This window comes from Polypterus senegalus, chromosome 6 (genome assembly GCF_016835505.1).
Source record: "Polypterus senegalus isolate Bchr_013 chromosome 6, ASM1683550v1, whole genome shotgun sequence".
In the NCBI taxonomy this organism is placed as follows: Eukaryota; Metazoa; Chordata; class Cladistia; order Polypteriformes; family Polypteridae; genus Polypterus; species Polypterus senegalus.
The window spans coordinates 67,411,002-67,434,893 of record NC_053159.1 but is presented as its reverse complement, the minus strand read 5'-3'; the positions used below and the strand labels follow the sequence as shown (position 1 = coordinate 67,434,893).

Here is a 23,892-nt window from a genome sequence, read left to right as displayed (position 1 = left end):
CCGGGTCGGGTCCAGCTTCGGTAAATGTAGGATTGGCCTGCCTTGGGCGTTTCCTGCATGGGGAGTCCCTGACCTCCTCCTAGCCGATCGAGGCCGCGACTGGATGGGCATTTCCTGGCAGGTGGACGGAGTCACAGTGAGTAAATCAGGGGATTCCTGTTAGTTTGACTGGTGTGCTGGAAGTAATATGAATATAGAAGGAAAAGGAATAAAAAGCATACGCAAAATAAAGAATAAGAAAGCATACTGTATGGAAAATACATAGGAGGGTTCTAGGGGCTCACGGAAAGTGGCTTTGGGACCCTACGGAAAACCGCACAGTGTGAATGTTAGCTAGTCACCCCTGTGGAAAGGATTAGGAAAGGGGCGAGTGGCACGCTCCTGTAATAATTTGAGGAACGGGGGTGAAAGGGCGTATTTAGAGAATGTGTGTCTAAATAAACGGGAGGTTGAGTTTTTCATCTGCTGTCTGGTCATACTCTTGTTTCAAGGGGTTGCTAAGGTGACGGAGACAATACCCTGGCAGATTGACGCATACAAACCGTCTGATGAAGGGATCGGGTAAAAACCTCCATATCCCGGACTCCACGGGGCGTATTGATGTAGGATTCTGCTGATGTGAATAAACGGACACGAAGTCACCTGAAGCTGTAATCCGGGAATAGGAGCGGATGGCGGGTGGAACGGGGTTTATCGAGGGTTGAGTCACTTTCTGCTGAGATCCTGCCACTCACTATGGGAAAAACAATCAGCAAGCCAGTCAAACAGTCCCCCAAGAGTCCTAAAAAACCTAACGTTAGAAGGATTATTTTTGGGGGATCGCCAGGCTCCTAGTGCTGTCGGGATCGAAGGCGGGTCCCTAGAAAGCCCATTGAAAAGAAGACAGGATTAGATTTAAAAAAGGCATGTAGAAAGTAGAATAAGGACAGTGCAGGTAGATGGTGTAGTGGAAGGATCCGGGGATATGAATGAGATACAGGACATTAGAAAAACACTGTGCAGAAATACACAGGGTTGTTGTAATGGAGGTCCTTATCGGATGGATATGTATGACAGGTGGGAATTGGTTATTAAGGACCGTACGTTGGAAGCGGCACAGAAACGGAATGAGTTTTAAGTTGCTGAACTTAAGAATAGAAAGGAAAAAGAAGAGCTGCTTATAGCTTTACAGAAAGTGTAGGCTGATTCGGGACCCCAGTCTGAAGGAAGGAGGAAAAGGAGTGATAAAAAGACCCTTTATATCCATGCTCTCTTCCCCAACACTTTACCCACAACCCCTTCCACTGCCACATTCACCATTGCCCCAACGGCTCCTGTGGTTACCGATGCCCCAGTTACTGATGATTTCTTTGATGAACAATATCAGTGCGACCCCTCCTCACTTACAGATCCTGATGATGAGACTGACGGCCACTTGTTAGGGGCTATGGGAGGCTCTTCTAACTCACACAAAAGCCCTCCATTTCACAACGTGCTAGAAGCAAAACCCTCAGAGATAAGTCCCCTGAAAACCTTACCCCGTTTAAGTCCCCTAAACCTTTAGCACCCACATTTTCATGCCCTTTAATTGAGGTTCCTAACCCCCAACACGATCCCACACTGCCCCCAGGAAATGCTAACCCCACTACTGTAATGATACATCGTAACTGAGATATTCAGGAGCTGAAAGACGTAGTGTCCGAATTGCCTGATCTAAGGTAATCGGTGGGTTGAAGTTTGTGGAACAGGTGCAGCAGCTAGATAATATGTACAAACCCGGTGCAGCCGAGTGGACCCAAGTGCTACGCAGAAAGTTGGGCACTACTTGGGCTACTGTCAATTATGGGCAGCATAATGGAGTACAGTGGCAGTGGAATGAGGCATTGCCTCGTGGACAAAATAATGAGGGTCTTTTCCTTGCCCAATGGGAACCCGTGAAAACTGCAATAGCTGCAAAATATAAAAAGAGCACCGACTACCTTTTTAGCTGCCAAACAAAAGAAAGATGAGACGGTAGATGAATGGGCACACCACATTCAGGACTTGATGACAAACCATTCTGGCTTAGACAGCCCAGACGACCGTGCCAAGGCAGCGGTTCCTCCTTTTCTGTCAGGACTCAGAAGTGATATCCAAAATAAAGTACACACGTCCTGTATTTGGATGGGAAAGTGCCACTTTTTATGAAGTTAAAAGACACGCAGAGCATGCTGAACGACAGACTAAACAAAAAGAGTCAGACACTCAAACCAAGTTGATTGCGGCACAAATGAATTATTATGCAGGTGGAGCTGCCTCATGCAGGGGTCGGGGACGTGGATTTTCGAGAACAGGGGCAAAGCTGGGGAGAGGTTGTGGATTTTTACTTCCTAATCCGAATTCTTCATCTGCTCAGCCGCCTCTCCCCTCAGATCAAGCACCTACTGTACATCTTGCCTGTTACGATGGGACACTTCTGCCGCAATTGCCCACATCAGCTTCCTCCCCCGCCTTCCTTACCTGAACCTGAGGATATTCCTTTCACAGGGACCCCAGCCACTCTCCATGCGGACACAGATCCTTTATTGACTTTGCTGGTGAATGGCACTGAAACTGCTTTTCTAGTCTGCCTCGAGCGATACACTGACTGTTCTTAGTGCTTCTGGACAACCACATTTTTTACTGGTGTCTAAACCTCTTCGAGTTCAGCTCCTTTCCAGTGGTTCCACTTTGATGCACCGGTTTTTCTTATATCAGCTCTGCCCTGTTAATCTGTTTAGGAAGGGATGATGACTAAGCTCTCCCTCTCTATTTCTCTAACCAAACAAGGGTTTCACTGTTCTATTCCTAAATTCCTGTGCCAAACCTCCCCCCACACTAAGCCCTCTTTTGCAGCTCGGACCCTGAACATCTCCTCACACACCATTCTCCTTAAAGCCCTACACTCTTTTCCTTCATGTCTTTTTCCCCACTTGCAAGTCCCCAACACCCTCCACTGCACTGCCCAGTACTTCCCTTCTGAAGTGGACACACCTTGGTTAGACTCTTTTCAGGTACTAGCCCAGAGATCCTCCATATCCCTTGCATTTTTTTTTCTCATCCAACAAAGCTGCTGCTCCAGTGCACCTCACATATTCACAAAGCGTTTTCTATTTAGGAGATTCAGTTCCCCATGTTTTCTTTAGCCAATCCTAGCACCGTTCACTGAGTTTAAATTGGGGAATGGGTGGGACAATGTCTCAATAGGACGGACTGGCTACATGTTGCTTCGGGTATCTTTGATACCTCAGATCATTTGATAACTAAAGTTTGTGCTTCAAAATGATTTTTTAGTACATCGTGCATTGTGCCGTCCTTCCCTTTCTGCTTTTTCATTGCAAACCACTCTCCCTCTTGGCTTTCCTCACTTCCCGATGCACTGTGGTCCCAGGGGAAAAATGATTATGGAAGGATAGCACACTGTGAGCCACTGGTGATTTACCCAAAATCCTCCTTCCGCCGCATTGCTCCCAGTATCCTCTGTCTCCAGCAGCAGAGGCTGGCATCTCCGCCGTATATTCCAATCTCGTGAAACGTGGAGCAGTCATTCAAGTTAAATACATTCCAGTCAACTCCCCTGTTTTACCTGTTTAAAAGGCTGACGGTTCATGGCATTTTGTTCAAGATCTTTGACAAGTTAATTCTGCAGTTGTTCCTAGGGCACCTATTGTTCCTAATCCTTCCACTATTCTTTCTACGATACCCTCGTCTGCCCGTTGTTTCTCTGTTATTGACCTTGCTAACGCTTATTTTTGTATTCCTTTGCACCCCGACTCTCAATTCTGGTTTGCCTTTACTTTCCAAAACCGCCGTTGGACATGGACTGTTATGCCTCAGGGATATATTTGTAGCCCTTTTTTATTTGGACAAGCTCTTGCTCAAAATTTAAAAGGCTTTTGGCCGGAAAAAGACAGTGTATTGATACAGTATGTGGAATGTTGTGTAGTACTACGGAAGCAGATTGTGCACGGGATACTCAGCAATTGTTATTATTTAGCAGAAAATGGCCACAAAGTTTCTAAAACAAAACTGCAGTTCATTCAAACAACTGTGAAAATATTTAGGTCATGACATTTTTTGTGGAACGAGAGCTCTCTCTCTCTAGCGACCGTATAAACACCATTCAAAATCTTCCTAGACCAAGTCCTGTTACAAAGCAACAGGTTGTGTCTGTATTAGGCATTATAGGATACTGCCGGCAATGGATTTTAAACTTCAATGAAAGAGCACAGCTTTTGCAGACTTTAGCGGTCACCCCTGATCTCCCCCTTTCTGGTCAGGTGGCATGCAATGATCAAGCTGGGAAGGCTCTATGTGACTTAAAAAAAGTGCCCTACTGTTTGCGCATGCGTTGGGACTGTTGACTATCTCGTCCATTCACTCTGTTTGTGGACGAAAAGGGGGGATATATGAATGCATTTTTTACACAACTCCATGGAGAAAAAACAAAGGCTTAGCCTATCTTTTGAAAAAATTGGATCCAGTGGCTGTGGGACTTTCAACCTGTCTCAGAGCTGAAGCAGCCACAACAGAGGCCGTGCTAGCTAGTACAGATATAGTGCTCATGAGCCCCCTAGTGGTAAAAGTGTCTCACGCTGTACACTCCATTTTAGTACAGGTTAAAACATCACATCTCATTACTGCTAGAGCAATACACTATCAAAATGTACTCTGTTCGTTGTCAAACGTTACCATTGAAAGGTGCTCCACCTTAAATCCAGCTACATTGCTTCCAACTGAATATCAAGGGGAACCCCACAACTGTCATGATGAAATAACTAAGGTTATAAAACCTAGACCAGACCTACAGGAAACAACCAAATTTCTTCAAGTTTAAGCGCGCAGGCAGCTGAGTTGATAGTTCTCACCTGAGCTTGTCAGTTGTTAGGGGGAAAAATTGTAACTATCTATACTGATTCTAGATATGCTTTTGGAGTCTGCCATGATCATGGGGCATTATGGAAACTCGGGGGATTCAAGACCTGTACTGGCAAGCCCATTCAGCATCAAAAAACTAAAAGAATCCCTCTTAGAGGCCATAACAAAACCATCAAAGCTAGCGATCATGAAAAAATGTCAAGCTCACACAGGAAACAGGATCCTGTCAGCAAAGGAAACGAATTAGCTGATCATCTTGCTAAACGGGCTGCGTATAATAACACATCAATCTTTTTATTCCAATAGAGAAATGACCAGGATACTGATAATCAAATTATTTCTTTACAGAATGCAGCCACGGACACAGAGAAGAGAAAATGGTCCAAAGAAAGGTCCCTCTCTGATGGAGTCTGGACTCATAAGCAAACTAACAAACCTTTCCTTCCTAAAGCTTCTTTTCCAGGTATGGCAAAAATCACCTATGGCCTAGACCAGGGCTATTCAATTGGCGGCCCGCGGGCCACGTGCGGCCCAGAATCAATCTCCTAGTGGCCCAGCCCGTGGTTCCGCCCATAGATAATAAATTAATATATATTATTCATAAATTGTTATAATATATATTATAATATAATATAATTTAATATATATATATATTATATTAATATAAATATATAGTATATTAATATAAAGTATTTATTATGTCTATGGTCCCCCATAAAATCGCATTCCTACGTAAATTACGTAGCCTTCAACATGCAAACAATGCAGAGCGTGCCAGTAGTAGCTTAGATTACTATCAATATGTCTTTCTCAACACTGAAACGTAAAATTGCCAATGAAAACCGTGACGTTTAACCCTGCCTGGACTGACAAATACTTGTTTATTTTACGCCACATCCAAACGCCAAACCGATGTGTTTAATTTGTAATGATTGCGTTGGAGTATTTAAAGATTACAATGTGCGGAGGCATCATGTTGAGAAACACCACACTTTTCACACCAATTTTCCAGAGGGATCTCAAGAGAGGGCTGCAAAAGTTTGATTGCATCTTACAACCGGAGCAGTACTACCATGGTGCGGTCATTCACAGCCCAAGAGAGAGCTACTGCAGCTAGGGCTGCCACCCGTCCTTTAAAATACGGAATCGTCCCGTATTTGAGAATGAAATTGCGCTTGGCCCCCAAGGGATGTGGCCCCGCTGCAGTATCGCCCTTATTTTTTTGCATTAAAAGTGGTAGCCCTAACTGCAGCATCCCTTCGTGTTTCCTGGATACTGGCAAAAAAGAAAAGGTCATTCACAGACTCTGAAACCGTGAAGGACTGTATGCTGGCTGTCGTGGATGAGGTGATAAATGACGATAAAATTAAAATGAGCGTGGTATCTGCTATAAAAAAACGTACCCCTGTCAGATACTTCAAACATTCGTAGGGTTGAAATTCTTGCTGCAGATGTGTATGAAACGCTGTTAGGAGACCTGATGAAAGCTGATACTATGTCTATAGCAGTAGATGAGTCCACAGACAAAACTGATACTGCTCAGTTATGCATATATATCCGTTTTTTTGATGGCAAATGTTTCCGAGAGGAGCTGCTCGGCCTACTGCCGTTAGAAGGACACACAACTGGCGATATAGTCTTTGGGAAAATTTCCGCCTTTTTTAAAGACAGTGTTCTGGATATGAAGCGTGTGTGCATGCTTGTGACAGATGGGGCTCCGTCCATGACAGGGAAAGTGAATGGTTTGGAAGCACGTTGGTCCGCTGTTGCACCTCAGTTGATCTCCTTACGCTGCATTGTGCATCAGGCAGTGTTGTGCGCAAAACTAAGCGGGGTGCTCAAAACGACAATGGACAGCGTTATGGCTATAATTAATTTTATTCGCTCCACATCAAGCCTCCAACACCGCTTATTCCGCATGCTGCTGTCAGAAATGTCTGCTGAGCACCACGACCTTCTTTTGCACAATGACGTGAGGTGGCTGTCCAAAGGCAAAGCACTGGAGCATTTCTGTGGTCTCAGAGAAGAGATCATAACTTTCCTACGCGGCAGCAAGCAAACAAAGGCAGAAACGCACTTGATTTGCATACTGGACGTCAACTTCATGGCCGATGCCTGCTTTCTGAGCGACATATTTAAACACCTGAACGATCTCAATTTGGGACTATAAGGCAGAGACAAAACTGTCATCGACCTTGTGGAACAGATGCGCGCATTCCAAGTTAAACTGGACCTTTTCGCAAATGATTTGCGAAAGAGGCATGCCTTATCACACATGGTGATTTAAAATATGTACCCTCAGTGTTGTTATAGTTGTGAATACTATGCACTTTTTAATTTTATGCACTTTGAGATGTTCCTGGGTCAAATGTGTGCAAGTTGTTCATTTTGTTTCAAAAGGAAACAATGTTATTTCTAATAGCCTACTACTGTGCACTATTTTGTTTTATGCACTTTGTGATCAGATAGGTCAGATATATAGCCTAGGTCAGTTTTTTTTCTTTTGTAAGTGGAAAAAATAGGAGCTACCTCAGATTCTGTTAATTCAGCTCTTTTTGTATGCACCTTTTGCTCTGCAAACTGACCAAAGTTAAAAGAGAAACAACGAATAAACCTTATGTTTTTCAATAAATTTGTTTGTGTTGGTTTTAAAATGTGTTATTACGAGCTGCTTTGCCGCTAAAATGACTGGCCCAGCTAACCTTCTTGGTTTGACAATCTGGCCCAACTGAATTTTTAATTGAATAGCCCTGGCCTAGACCATGCTGGAAAAGACGCCATGGTTCAAGATGTTGAAAAACATTGGGAAGCTGTAGGTTTCTACAGTTCTGCAGGTGCTGTGCATTATGTCAAAAGCTTAATGTAGGAAAGGGCACCCAGGTAAGTCCCGCCATTACACCTAACCTAATGGGTCCATTCGAACACCTTCAAATGGACTTCATTGAATTAACACCATCAAAGGGGTACCGGTACTGTTAAGTAATTGTTGATGTGTTCTCCCTATGGGTGGAAACTTTCCCTTCCAAACATGCAGATGCCAAACCTGTGGCAAAAGCTTTAATAAAGGAAATCATTCCTAGATGGGGCACACCGCAAAAATTACAAACTGATAATGGCACCCACTTAGTAAATTCCATTATAAATGAATTAACCACCTGGCTCCAGATTAATGTGAATCATTATTATAAATACCACCCCCAGAGTGGAGGTATTGTCGAACGATGCAATGGTACCTTGCAATCTAAATTGGCTAAAATCTGTGAGCAAACAAATTTAACTTGGCCTGATGCTCTGCCTCTGGCCTTGATGGGATTAAAGGGAAAGAACACATCGGCAGTTAGGGCTGTCGCCATTCGAAATTCTGACCGGATGGCCCATGCCAGTCGGCATGGTCATAGGTAATGTTACACTGCATACTGTGGACAATGATCTTCTTTCCAGTCTTACAGGTCTCCGAGCTTCTCTGAAGGAAGTCCACGAGCAGGTGAATCAGGCCTGGAGAACTAGTCCTCCATCAAAGGACTCCCCAATTCCGTTAGGAACCTGGATTATGGTTAGAGATACTCGAAGGAAACATTGGCATCACCCTCGGTGGAGAGGACCGGTCTAAGTTCTGCTGTGGACACCACATGCTGTTAAAGAGAGGGACTGCCTGCTTAGATTCACATCTCACATTGCAAAAGATGGCACCCTTGATTGTGGTCCTACTATGTCTTTCCATCCCCTTGTCGACTGCTCTGGTCACCTTGACTTTTCCTTTCGGAATCACCACATCAGTTCAGGTGGATTTCTGTTCTATTATTGACTGTGGGACTGATCGACAAATCCAGTGGAACTGGTCTGACAAATGTGTGTGTAACTGTTACAAACTCTGGATTCGAAAGTAACTGTGACATGTGGGACTGGGTTTTGGCTAATACTGGAACTGATGACTGGGGTTTATCAACCCTATAAGGCCCAGAAGTATGGTCTGAAATATCGTTTTCTATTATAAAAGGACATGCCCCTCATGAATGTGCCGAATACCATTGTAACCCTTTGATCATTACTCTGAAGAACCCCTCTTTACATGATTCAGGAACCTGTATTTTAGGGGCATGTGGATCTGGAATAGATCCTCTAGGGAGATTTCAAATTAAGGTTGAGAACCCTGTTACTAACACCTCCCATTTCCCCAAACACACACCTCTCTCTCCTACTCCTGGTCCAAACCCGCCCCCTGTCAAGGTCATGAATTTTCCACCTCTTCTTCTACGTTTTTCGATTGAAATTGGGGATCAGAACCGTTGGCTGCAATGGGTATTATATTCGGCTAGACAAGTGAATCAATCTGATTGCTATGCATGTGCTACAGGTAGGCCACATTTGGCCACTGTCCCTTTTCCTCTTTCTAACATATCTGATCCTACTGGCCTTCCTTGCCTACTTGCCCTTTTTATCTCTTCCTCTATTCCAATCGACTCTAATTGCATTACACTTTCCCTTCTTTTTCCCCCTACTCTTCCCATGACTCCCCCGATGTTCCAGCCTGATGAAGGTATTTATACCTGTTTTTTAGAAACCTTACTTCTTCTCATGGCACAAATGTTGGTAATATCCCATCCTTTTTTTTGTTTCCAAACTTTTCCGATTAATTCTTCCTCTTTAGCTTCCAAATTATCAATTTTTCTGATTACTCAGAATACTGATATTTGGTGGATGTGCCATAGGTCTAAATTGCTTGACATCCTTCCACCTGACTGGACTGGCACTTCTGCTTTAATACAACTTGTTATGCCTTTCTGACTTTTCCCTTTAACTGCCTTCCATGTGTCGACCAAGTTTGGCCAACATCGTCAACCCCATTCTGTGGACCCTTCCCAGTTTTCCCTACATGGCCCTGGGGTGTATTTTGATTCCATTGGAGTCCCTCGTGGAGTCCCTGATAAGTTCAAGGCAAGGGACCAAGTTGTTGCCGAATTTGAGTCTATTTTTCCTCAGGTTACAATAAACAAAAATGTAGATTGGATTAATTATCACTATTACAATCAACAAAGATTCTTAAATTTTATTAAGAAGCTGTTGAAGGTATCCATGAGCAACTTGATGAAACATCCCTCATGACCTGGCAAAATCGATTGGCTTTAGATATGCTCTTGGCTGAGAAAGGAGGCGTTTGTGCTATGTTTGGTGATGCATGCTGTACCTATATCCCTAATAATACAGCTCCTGATGGATCAATCACCCGTGCTTTAGCTGATTTGACATGAACTAGCTACTAATTCTGGCATTTCTAATCCTTGGGACAAATGGTTTATGTCCACTTTTGGGTCCTGGGGCCAATGGCTTAAATCAGTTTTCATCTCTCTTACAGTTGCTTTAATTGTTCTCCTGCTTGTAGCTTGCTGTATTGTTCCTTTGATAAGATACATTGTATCCAAGTATTTTACTGCCTCTATGGCAAAGGCTTACTTTTTACACAAAGAAAAAATGCTTCAGATCAGCAAAGCCACCCCACACTCCTCCACCCACTCCACTCCATCCCCCTCTCCTACTCAACTCTCCCTGATCAAATATTTTTTGTTTGCTAAAAAAGGGGGGAATGTGGAAGACGAATGTTCTTTTCGTTCCCTTGTACTAATTCATGTCTGAAAAGTAAGCTTTACAAAACCTTGTAATAGCATGCTTTGTTTTAGCAAACAGAAAAATATTTGTGCAAAGGACTCAAGGTCTGAGCATTCCACACATGAGTCTGCCTTATCACGTTTTCCCTTAGCTTACATCTGAACGCCATAACAAAAGGGGCCAAGAAATCAAGTTGCATAAGGGACATTGAAGGGGCTCAAGGATTGTGTATAATAAAGTGTTGACTGTTACATTTTATAATGATATTAAATTACGCATTCTAGGGGTATAAAACTGGACCCCACCCAACAGACGGGGTTCAGAAGAGCCCTGACGCTGTCATGTACATTTGATTGTCTGCTTTTCTGAAACTCTTCTCACTGTGACTCTGAAAATAAAGCTGCTTTATAACCGCACCTGCTGTCTGGTCTGAAACTTTCGTCCACACTAGCAGAAGCACTGAACAGGATATTGACCTTCCTCATTAGTGACACTTCTTCAAATAGTAATGACATCTTTAAAGTCATTTAAATAGGCAGAATTTGATTTCTTCCTGCACAAATTTCAGCTATCTACTCAGATGTGCTGGAGGATGCTTCAGACGGATGTGTATTGGAATTTCAAAGAATGCCAAAGCATGGTGCACACCACTAATATTACGGCAAGTAAATGAAAAAGCATGAAAAATTTCAAAGGTGTGTAGTTCAACTCATATCAATGCTCGTCAGGAAATACCTGCTGTGTAATTGCACAACTCAAAGGGTGGAGAGAAGTCCATCATTTTAGGCTTTTTGTAAACAAGACGTGATCATCACAGCATTATGACTGGAAGAAATGTTTCTTTTCTCACAGACCAATTACAAGCGCCATTTTCTTAATCCTGTACAGTTGTCCATATGTGTGTATCAATGGTACATGCATATCTGCATTTAGAAAGAGACATGTTTTAAACATAAAACTAGCATTTGTCTGTAGCATATGGAGTTCATGGAATTGGGTGAAGCAAAGAACATTATGCAGTAGTATCAATAAAAATATAAATGTAAACTATGGCATCACTGCACACATTTAAGTGAAACTGAAAAGCTTAGAATTACCTCTCCATAGTCTGTTGTAGCCAGAAGAGAACCATCTTCATACAAGGTAATGGTGGCAGGATGGAGCTGGTCTCGTTCTCTTACCCACACCCGGCAGCCCTTTAAAAACAACAAAAACAGCACATTAGTGGTAGGAGACATTGCTTTAACTATTAAGGAGGCAAGCAGGGTTGAAAGACCAAATAATATATTGTTTTTGATCAACTGTTACAACATACAAGCCAATTAAAAAAAATGTATCATCAACAGCCAACAAAGAAAAGTTAGGTTAATGGGGTGTCAAACTTCAAACTAGTCTGAATAGCTCTGAAATTTCCATCCCTAAACAGAAACTGACAAACATTGGACTTGATGACCACCTTTCAAAACTAATGTTTTTCAGCTTGTAAGATCAAGGAAAAATTAGTTAACCATTACAGAATGTAGGGGCCATAAATCTGGTTGTGTGGCCAAATGGCTAAGCATTGGATTTTAAACTACAAGAAGATAGTGTATGCTTGTATTGTCACCAAACCCTAAACACAACCTTATAGAGACAAGTCATGAGTTCATATATGTATATTGTATATGTAACAGCCAAACACCTTTATAAAGGTTTCTTTTAAAAGGTAACAAAAGAACAAGTATTCTCTCTTCTCTTCTTCCAGTCAAGCTTCATCCTCTTCCACCGCCAACTCCAACTTGTCTGGGTGAGGCAGAATGGCTCCTTTTAAGTGGTTTCCGAAGACCTGGGAGTATTTCTGGTGCTAGGAAATGGTCTGTTGGAAGCATTTCTGGTTAATATGGAAGCCCCACAAATCCCTGCAGCACCTCCTGGCGGCACTTGTGGAACTCAACAGGGCTGCACCATAGATTACAGTTACCAACATGAACTGCTGGAGGTCCAGGGATGCTGCCATCTAGCATCTCGGGGAAGTGTGTAATCCAGATAGATTGTCTACCCAGTCTCTCCTTTACACTGGCCTCCTGGCTGGTTAAGTATCTTAGATCAATCCTACTGGACACCAGTGTACTCAGTTTTATATTGCCTTTGCCATCTGCCAACCTTGTGGCTTGGGTAGGGAACATCCTGTCCATCTTCCTGACCTCTTGTTTCCAAGGCCTGCTGATCAGGTAGTGGACTAGAACCCATTCCATCAGAGACTCCAGCCTAAGCGTGCTGTCCATTACAGTATACTTTGGATGGATAGACAGATAGATAGGAAAGACATTATAATACACACAGACAGACAGACAGACAGACAGACAGACAGACAGACAGAGAGAGGGAGAGAGAATGAATTATTCTGTTCTATACCTCCACCTTTGCAAAATGGCTTGCGATGATTTTGTGTCTCAGTACAAAAGAAGCGGCTTTACTAGAGGACCAAAAGCCTTAAGATGTTTAATCAGTACTGTTACATTGATCTTTAGGGTTGAAAAACTGATCAGTCAGAGCAAAAGACTAACCAAAAATCATAATGGACCACCACTACATGCAATGACAACTCATGACTAAAATATAAATTACTATACATATATTACAGTGCACATAATAAAAAGTGCAGTATATATATTCAACTGATGTCATTAAAGCTCAAAATGCAACGAACAGCTAACAAAATTCGACCCCAACCAAAATTAAAACAAATTCCGTCAAACTACTAGTGATGCACAGCATAAAATGACAAGATCCTGTTTTGTGCCCCAATTAATCATTAGCCCTCACTCAGACTCAACAAAACATTGAAAATGCACACATGCCAATATTTATTTCATTTTTCACCAGGGTGCAGGCTTTCAGTATTACAGTTCAATCTCGTAACAGAGATGGTTTAATGTTGCAGGTTGTGAATTGCCATGAGCCAGCATCCCAGTATTAATAAGTATGGTAGTAAAGGCCCCAGTTCTACCATTAATGGAAAGATGGCATCCACAGAAGCATGAAGTTCTACTTGATTGCATGTGGACAATTAATTCTGCACCCTTTTGGGATGAGGGAGGAACCAAAACAAAACACAAACGCAAAACATGGGCAAATCATGCAAGCTCTGCAAGCCCCCCCCCCCCCAAGTATCACAGTAGTGGGAACTGCACAGGCACGTATGGTTTAAAGTCCAAACACTCAGCCTTCACTACCAAGCAAATGCATGACTGCACCACCCTCCCACCATGCTCTTGGTGTTTGACATGAGGACAGGGAGTATTTTCCCCCCACTCCATACAGAAGCTGAGCAGTGTCAGAATTTAATTCATATACATGCTATAACATGTTGTTTATAAATTCAGTGGAATAAGTAGTATACACCTCCTTCATATGCTTTGTTTTCATTTCATTATAATGCCTTCCATTTTAGATTTATATTATGTATACATGACACTAGCACCACAACTATGAGTAATGGCTCATATGAAGTTATTACAGAAATGCAGGGTTTAGATGTTTTTGAAAATCAGTTTTTATATCTTACACTTTGCAATGAAAAACTTGTGCCATGATGAGCTCCTGAAGTGATGTTTCATAAGAGACAAACCTAGGAGGACAGTATAAGACAGACTGAATTTGATTTTATCAAAGTATGTAGGCAGAGAATAATTATACACTTTAGCTGGAGTGATGTTAACTAATAACAAATTACAAGTTGCCTTGTTGTTTAAGTACCTTATACATAAAAAAATAAAATTGGATCTAAAGTGTGATGTCTCTCTTTTGGATTCTTCACTGTAATACACAACAATGTGAACACAAGTCAATGAGAAAAATATGAAAGAAAATTGGAGAGAACTCATTTTCTTCTGCATTGTATACAGTGATTCCTCGCTATATCGCGTGTCGACTTTCATGGCTTCACTCCATTTCGGATATGAAATGTAAGCAAATCTAAATATCTCTCAGAGTTTTCGCTGGTTCGTGGATTTCTGCAGACAATGGGTCTTTTAATTTATTGTACATGCTTCCTCAGTTGGTTTGCCCAGTTGATTTCATACAAGGAATGCTATTGGCGCATGGCTGAGAAGCTACCCAAATCAGAGCACGTATTAAACAAAACTCCTCAATAATATACAATATGCTTCCTACGCAGTACTTCGCATACTTGAAAGCCCGAACAGCACGTATTGATTTTTGATTGTTTGCTTTTCTCTGTCTCTCTCACTCTCTCTGACATTCTCTGCTCCTGATGGAGAGGGTGTGAGCAGAGGGGCTGTTCACAAAAAAAATGCTGAAAGACTACCTTCACATTGCTCCATTTCTTGCAGCTGCTTTGTCCGGCGGTGTTTTGCATACTTAAAAGCACCTACTGATTTTTGATTGTTTGCTTTTCTCTGTCTCTCTCTGACATTCTCTGCTCCCGACGTGCACTCCTTTGAAGAGGAAGATATGTTTGCATTCTTTTAATTGTGAGACGGAACTGTCATCTCTGTCTTGTCATGGAGCACAGTTTAAACTTTTGACTAAAGGGTGTTATTTCATGTCTAGAGGGCTCTAATAATGTAAAAAAAAGTATTTAGGTGGTTGCAAACAGGTTTTCTATGCTCTAACTATGCAAATATTTGAATTATAAATAAAGAATCTTACTTCGTGGAAATTCATTTATCGCGGTAGATTCTGGAACGGATTAACTGCGATAAACGAGGTTTTACTACATATTTCATTACAAATGAGTTTGACATTAGTTTTAAAGCAATCCATTAATAAACTAAAGGTCACTTCTTTTGTGTGAAGGCAAATATATTGTAGCCAAATTGATGGATGCAAGGAATCTTCACATAGTTGTGCCTTTCAAAACACTCAGTGCAGAAAAGCAAGGTGTTTAAAGATGTAACTTACAGGCAGCGAATAACCAGAAAATTAAGCTTGAGTGGATTGATTCCCTTAAAGGTTTTGCTACAAAAACAGGACTGACATGTAGAGACTGTATAATGAATTATTTTTATTTATTTTTTTTTTTTAAAAACAGCTAGCATTACATTTCTCTGCTTATCAACCAAGTATAAATGTATTCTAATTATACATTGTGACACTAGGGGTCGCTGTCGCTCCTCCAAAACCCGCAGACAACATGTCCAGACATCAGGTAAAAGTATCAGAAGTAATTTTAAATTCCTCAATAGTGTGCACAAAGCACCTCCATAATAGTCAATAATCCATAATCTATACTAATAAAAGGCAAAGCCCTCACTCACTCACTCATCACTAATTCTCCAACTTCCCGTGTGGGTGGAAGGCTGAAATTTGGCAGGTTCATTCCTTACAGCTTCCTTACAAAAGTTGGGCAGGTTTCATTTCGAAATTCTACGCGTAATGGTCATAACTGGAAGCTGTTTTTCTCCATTTACTGTAATGGAGATGAGCTTGAACGCCGTGGGGGCGGAGTTTCGTGTGACATCATCACGCCTTATAACATGCATTATATAATTGAGAAGGCAGCGAAACAATAAGAAGCGAGCGAGTGACATATACAACCATATTCATGAGTTCTGCTACTTGAAACAACGCACGATGTAAACCTACACTTTAAATTAAGTTCATAGACAGGCTGCCGCTGGCGTTTGTAATTTAGTGCCTGCCCATATAAGGCCGTCCGTCAGCGGCAATCCAATAGCAAACTCCCACTAAATATTCACGGGTTAAGGACTGTGCTTATGCAGAGGAAGATGAGATGGTCAGCGGGGTGTTTGGCACAAACTCAGCGAAACTGCGAGAGAAAGTTTAAAGTGCCAGGACTAAGGTAACATTAAATAAAGCCATGGACATAGCACGAGATGGCACCAGCACAGCTGGGAACCTTCGATGCATGTACACCGAGCGGCTCACGTGAACGGACGCAGTGCACAGATAAAAAGCAACAGTTCCAAAGAGCTGAACAAAACCGAATTACACAATTGAAAGGCAGCAAAAATATGAAACTGATACATACAAGCATATTCATAAATGCAGCTACTGTGGAAACAAAGCACACAGTGGAAAAAGTCAATGTCCCGCTAAAGGAAGACAGTGTAAAAAAAAAAAACCCATGCATGCAGTGTGTCAGGTCTCGGATAAAGAAGACGACGAGCCGTTTATTGATGCAGTAAGAAACGAATCGATGAATGAAACCTGTCACCTTTACAACGATTGACAAACACGGAATGTAACTTGAACACAACACATCCTACAAATACGAACCTGATTGAAAGAAATAATGATAATCAAATCATTGATGACAGCAACACTCAGTAACACTCACAAAACAAATACTGTATATTGACAGTCATGTTACGTTATTTTTAAAATGTTCCTTTTCTTTTCTAGCTTTTTAACACACTACTTCTCCGCTGCGATCGTGGTATATATATATATATATGTATATATATATCCCGATCTACACACTCGAATAATGGATACTTTATTCGCCATCAATGATTGTTTTGGTAAAGCCATACTCGGTGTATTCATTAGATGAACGGTAAAAAGGTAAGAGCGAGGGGAGGATGACTTATTGAGGCATGCAGGCAGTAGTGCGTGTCAACTCTATTTGAATTGTGCGATCACATTTGAAAAAATATATCTTTTCAAGTTCTATTTAGTCAATATGTGTCAAACTCAAGGGCCGCGGGCCACATCCGGCCCGGCGTGTAATTATATCCAGCCCGCGAGATCACTGTATATACTGTATTATTGTTATTAATGGCCCGGGTATATGAAGCGCTGGTAACACAATAAACTACAGATCCCATAATGCAGCGCTTCAGCTGCCTTGCCGAACACTTACTGTGTTAATCAAGTCTAGCTTATGATGCTGCAAGTTATTGCGAAGCTAGCTCACACGATGCTGAAGAGAAAAGTTGATTCTGAAAATAGAGTCTTTAAAAAACGATGGGAGGCCGAGTATATGTTTACTGAACCCGTGTGTCTCATTTGTGGAGCTAATGTGGCTGTAATTACAGAATTTAATCTAAGACGGCACTATGAGACAAAACATCAGGGAGTTTTTCTTCCGTCCCCATGACTAGGGAGTACTTCCGGGCTATAATAGAAACAATTCTGTCTCCCTGCAGCATTCCCTGGCGGCCCCCATGGTATCCAGCAGGGCTGTGAAGCCGAACTCCATTGTGCATGATGCCCTGCTGGAATCCTCCATGTTGCAGGGAGTACTCTATCTAGCGGCCTGGGGTTGCTGGCCAGGATAAACTGCCGGCCATCTCTCACAACATATACTCACTCACAGTTGGCACCTACATTTACACAGAAAACACTGAACAGAGAGAAAAAAATAAAAACAAAAAATTAAATCACAAATATGGTAAAACCATATAGTAATAGTATACCGTAGATCAACGGGCTTGATCGGTGGGAATTAAAAACAAGCATGAAAACAAGTGCACATTATTTCTCTTACTCACAAAGCCACAGTAAGAGGGGGCCATTACTGTGGCAGTTACTGCATGACAGAGAGGAGACAGGAGAGGTCTGTTTGTGGGAATGACAAAGATCTATGTAATCCAAGGATCTATAGATAAGTAATGCAACAAAAAAGAAACATTTCCAAATAATATTCCACATAGTGTCTATAAAACATCAACATTTTAAAACGTCTTTATATTAACAACTAAGTATGTGACCTGGAAACTTTAAACTCACAAAAGTCCTCAGTAATTTGGACCTTTAGAAATCTAGTATTGACAATGCGTTTGCATGCTTCGATCATCTATATACGTTACATCTTGACTTCCAGAAACACTACCTCATTTATTCCAGTACAAGTTAGTACTACAGTGTTGTACCATGTTAGCCATTATGGATGTAGTGAGAAGTCAAGCAAAAGACCCCTTTTATTGGCTAACTAAAAAGGTATACACGCTTTCGAGGCAACTCAGGCCCCTTCTTCAGGCAAGATAAAAGGTGTCATTTTGCTTCATTTCTCATTCTGTACAAGTTAAAACTTTGTCAAAAGGAGCCTGCTGGAAACCTCCCCGATTACAGTTACGTTTGAAAATATTTCATCCACTAATGAAGAAATTGAAAGAATTTCTAGACTTGTCAAGTTATTTTAATGTGCACATCCCTAGACAATACTGTATAAGGCAACGCTGGGAAAGGGACCACTTAAATTCCACTCCTTGTCTTCAATATGAATTTATAAAAAACTCATCTCCAACTTATGCAAAGCTTCATGTTGCTTGGCTTAAAACCATGCAGCAAAAATAATTTAAGGTTATGATGATCTAAGATCTACTGGGAACAGTATCCTATTTGCATAATGTCATCATGCACAACCTGGAGTTATCCCACACAAACATTTTTGAGGGAAAATTACATTACATACACATACACACATCAAAAAGTGCTAAAGTCGCAATTGCTACTGACCCAGTAACATTATTTGGAGTAACAACAAAATGGTTAAGATTATCTAAAAATCAAACCTACTGTGATCTCTTTTACTACCTTGCTTGTGCATCAACAGGTCTTATCACACTAAAGAAGATGATCCAACCCATCAAATTCACTGAAAAAATTATTTTTTATATTATTGAAAACTTGTATTTTTCTATTTTCTTTAGAGAATCTTCTTCTTTCTTTGAGAATCAGTGCAATGTTTTTTGGAATTTGGCAAAAATCTATTAATGCCATTCTGAAATAGACTTGAGAAGTCTCTTCCTCTGTCTTGCTACCATCTGGTGTCTTAACATACTTAGGAAATTCAAGGTTTATATGGCTCAGTAAACTGGGAAGACCTGGAGTTTTGAAGTATGGTAAATATCTGCAATCTTGGACTATGTACTCTTGCATTAAACTATTGTTTACTTATTAAGCTGAAAACCACACCATAATGTTTAAATTAAAAAGCAAGCAAGTTAATTGAACATTTATAAAACAATGCAATGAATATTTGCATATATAAAGCATAATTTTAACATTTACTGTATATGACAATGTTGAGCATGTTCAAGTGATCAATAACTAAACAGTAAACTGCAAATTCTAATAAAATGTTAAGTAGAGTTATTGCCCTTTACGCTTTCATAGTGGATTAAGTAGCTGCAAAACCCTAAATAGGAGTACTAGATATCAAACTTTCAAAATAACTTATTCTCCTTCTATTTTAACATTTCACCTAACCATTTGTTGCTGTGGTTTTCATCTAGAACATTTTACCTAGGAAGTATCTCAAAATTGCATCATCATCACCCCACAGAACATGAGCCTCACTTACATTTAAAGAACAACGAGAGGGTCACTTTTAGAGAATATCTACTGTATACATTGAGCAGTAGTACTACTACCATGTATACAGTATTATAGTGCAGTTCTAACATGCTTGAAAAATGGACATATTTGGTTAATTGTTAAAAGCACCACAGTAGGCAGGATATTGTTTTAAATTTACAGAAGGCACTTAACGTTTGAACACAATTGTGCATGGCAAGCACATACATATCATGTTTGGGAACAATTAACTTCGACTTGGAAAAAAAACAAACTTATCCTTTAAGCTTTTTGTGCATGTACTGTGGTGTTCTTTTGCACATAGTCATTCTGCACTGGCTAACATCCCCCCTGATGAGGAACTGTGCACAAAAAACTGTTCTGCACCTTCTTAAAGGATATAGGAAGAAATGTATAACAGCAAGAACTTCACACAAGGTTATTACCTTTCAGCTTCATGACACTAATATCATAATACACTAGCTGGCTTTGTGCTTACTATGAAGTTGTATGACTAGTACTGTAACAAAGATACAGGTATTCTAATTATAAACAATGCTTTAACCATGCTGTACTCATTTTAAAAATTTTACAGTATTTTACAATTGGGTCCTCCATTACTGTTCAAGTGATCTGGAATAAGTATTTTGTCTTAAAGTACTTTTCAATTTTATTTACAGCTACCCAAATCCTGGGTTCAAATCCCAGACAGAATACCATCTGTGTGGAATTTATACATTGTCCTTGTGTCCAAGTGAGTTTTTATTCTCCATCACCCAAAATGTTAAATTGCCGACTCTACCGTGGACCAGTAAGTGAAAGTATAGGTATGTGCACGTGAGCAAGTACTTTTAGTGAACTATCCCATGACCAGGGTTGGTTTTTTGTCTTGCATTCAAAGTTGTTGTTGGGAGAACATCAGTAAGGGTTAAAACCTAAATTGAAATCAGCACCTTTGGATTATAAATTAACTTTCTTTTTAAGGAAGGTATATTAAAATGACAGAAATCAAGTTTTTCCTAAAGGCAGATTTTGGCAGATCATCTGTATAAAAATCCAGCAGTTCAATTAAAGTAGCCAAAAAAAAGAGAAGAGAGAGGCAATGCTGTTATTGTAGTATGTACTGTAGTTACAGTAGCTGAACAATATCAAGACTATTGATCATCTGAGCCCATGTAAAGTCTTGTCCCAGACTCCCCCGAGAGTTGAAACCTTCCAAGTTGACAGATAGCCATAAAGAAATTGCTGAGATCAGCGTCTCATCTACTATACAGAGAACCACAGAAATAAAAATGCACTGAAGCTATGACCCGACTGAAGTTAGATTTTTTTTTTTATTATTTAAAAAAAGCAATTTGTAAAAGTAAAAGAAGATCAGCAAAAACCTTTGAAATATATCTCTATTAAAAAGAAAACATAACAAGGGACAATTTAAAATTAGAAAAACTCCAATTAAAGCCTACAAAGAAACCTAAACAGGCCTTGATCGCCACATGCTGGAATTCAGTGCAACCATGAAACAGAAATATCCATTCAGATTAGTATTCTGGACTGTGCCAGAGGCACACCGGACATGCCATTGCTTTTAGGTTGGTAACACACCCCTCCCACCCCAACAGACTCAAAGGAAAAATTTGAGAGCAGGTGGTGCATCAAAACAGAACTCCTTATTGGCTCCTTCGGGGTGTCCGCCTCAAAGGGCACCTCCCTAAGCAGAAGTTGTGTTAAACAAAGCAGCCTGACACACAACAGGCAGGCTGACTGTAAAGAGTTTTAAACATAAGATGAGGTCAAAGGGACTAAGGTCAAGCTGAAGCTCATCACTCCCCCTCCATATAGGTCAGCACAGGGCAAAACTCTGCATGTCAGCCCTCAGCTTCGTCTAGGAAGCGATATACCTCATGGGCCAGATGTCTGGCTCTGCATACTGCAGCCGGGCCCTATTTGCTACACTGTGTTCCTTCAGGCAGACATTTTCTTCTGCTCCATTTCTTTGTGGTCCTGTCTATCAATGGCTTCAACACACACACACGAAAACTTATGCAATGCTATGGTAAACCAGGGCCTCAGTCTTTGTCATCAGAAACAATTTCTCCACAGAATTGATTATTGTTCTGCTTTTGCTAGGGCTGGGTTTGCTAGCTATTTCAGAAATGTAAAAATACAGAAAATTAAATTTTCACAAAAATAGGCATGTTTATATCAATTAAAACCTGCATTACCTATAAGCATAATGGTAATAAAACAGCAACTTAGAACACTTGTTGAGGTTCCGATGACAAATGGTACACACTGAGTGAATACAACAATACAGGAACACCTTTGCCAAATGTGTGATCTACACCTTGGATGACGACAGTCTATTTTTACCAATCTATAGTCATATAATAATCTACTTCCTCACCTCTGGTCTTTATCCCCAGTCCCTCACTGGGAATAGTCTTCATTTTAAAATTTTGATACAATATTCTGCAACAACTGAAAAATGAAATGTGATTTACTAAACTTACTTCCCCTCACTAGATTTCATACTTACTTAAACTTGCATTTAATGATTTAATTTTATAATTAGGCAAGGTGAAAGAGAAGCCTACACTATGGGAATAATGAATAGAACCATCACAAATTCATTCAGAAAGTTCTAAGAATCCAACCAAGTGACTCAGGCCAGATATTGAATATACTGTGAATTTAATACTGAGCAAGCAAAAAAGACTTGCAGATTTCATTCCAGATGTAAAGAGAAACCTGAATTTTTGTTAATCCGTTATGGTCTGGATAAGTGATACTATTCAATCAGTAGTGACTTTTGTTTTATTCAAACAATGCTTATGTTAATGAAGCAAAGACAACATACAAAATGCTCAAAAATAAGAATATGAAGAGCAGCCATTAGGGATAAGTGATTGCCAGTCACAAGGGTGCTCCTGTATGATACTGTGTAGATAACGGGTCACCATAAAGTGGCAAATCCCATAATGTGTTGAGAAACCAGCAGGTGCACCAGTGCAGGACAGAATGGCACCTTAAGAGAAGATGAGAGACAAACCTTTTGGCGTATGCAACCCCCCTGCTAGTGAGACAAAGTGGCCATGGAATGCTGGCAAGAGACCCCAAGATCCAACACAAAACTACAACCAAAACTCTCAAGTTTTGATTGCCAAGCTTGGGCAAGACTGGATCTAGTTGCTTATTTAAAGGCAAGGCCAATAACAGCAGGTAGGTGGTCACCAGGGCCATCGTGTATCCCCTAACTGATTAGAATAGGGCTACGTTGTCTCTTCTCAGTACCTGGGTTTGTAGAGATAACAGGTAGCCACTCCATGAATCCACACACTAAAGGGCAGCCTCAGTTCCTGGAAATGACCATGGTAAGGGTTTTAAAGTCACTTAAAGCTAGAGTTATATTTAATCAGATTTTATTTAGGAATTATTCTGTGTGTTTGGAGATGCCAGGAGGACTTTCATTTTATAGCAGAGATCCAAAACTAGGCAAATTTCAGCAAATGATCTAATTTGTTATTAAAAGGTCATGTATTTGTGTTTATTGAAGTTTTTTTTTTCTTTTTTTGTTTTAATTCATTCAAGGGGAACCTTTATTCAATTATTCTTCAAAGGCCACACCATACCAATTTTGTCATGTTACTGTTTCCTGCTACTGTGTATGCCTTTCCAACCTTAAAATAAGAGGACAACAGCAAGCAGCACAGCTATGAATTTCAAGAGCTCACAGACTCCATTACTACTTTTGTGGCTTCAGCGCCCTTCATTTATTTATTTCCTTTGTATCTTACTGATACAGCCATGTCATATGGCCTATGAAGTGGTATAATTGATCCACTTAAACATTAAAACACTTTTGAAAAATAAACCTGCAGTAAAAACATGTTTCAAACAGACCTTTTCCTTGTTAATTACTGGTCATTCCTGCACTCACGATCAAATGTGTGAGCTACTGCAAAACTCCGGCTGTGATCTAGTTAGCTTTCCAATTAATATTGACCAAAGAAGGGATTAAAAAAAAATAAATAAATTTTGGGGAGGGTATGAGCTGGATGTGGAATTGGAAGAGGATTTTTTTCTCATAATGTCACAATCAAAGCGCGTTTGTCTGATCTGTCAATATATAATTGCTATTCCAAAGAA

The 23,892-nt window shown here is 40.6% G+C and overlaps 1 protein-coding gene across 1 annotated transcript in view; it reads right to left on the bottom strand.

Moving 5' to 3' along the window:
- Positions 1-23,892, bottom strand: part of LOC120530629 (unconventional myosin-X-like) — a 388,518-nt gene that overhangs the window by 306,855 nt on the left and 57,771 nt on the right. Inside the window, exon 2 of the mRNA XM_039755051.1 lies at positions 11,577-11,675. Coding sequence (XP_039610985.1) covers positions 11,577-11,675 — 99 coding nt within the window. The remainder of the gene's footprint in view (positions 1-11,576; positions 11,676-23,892) is intronic.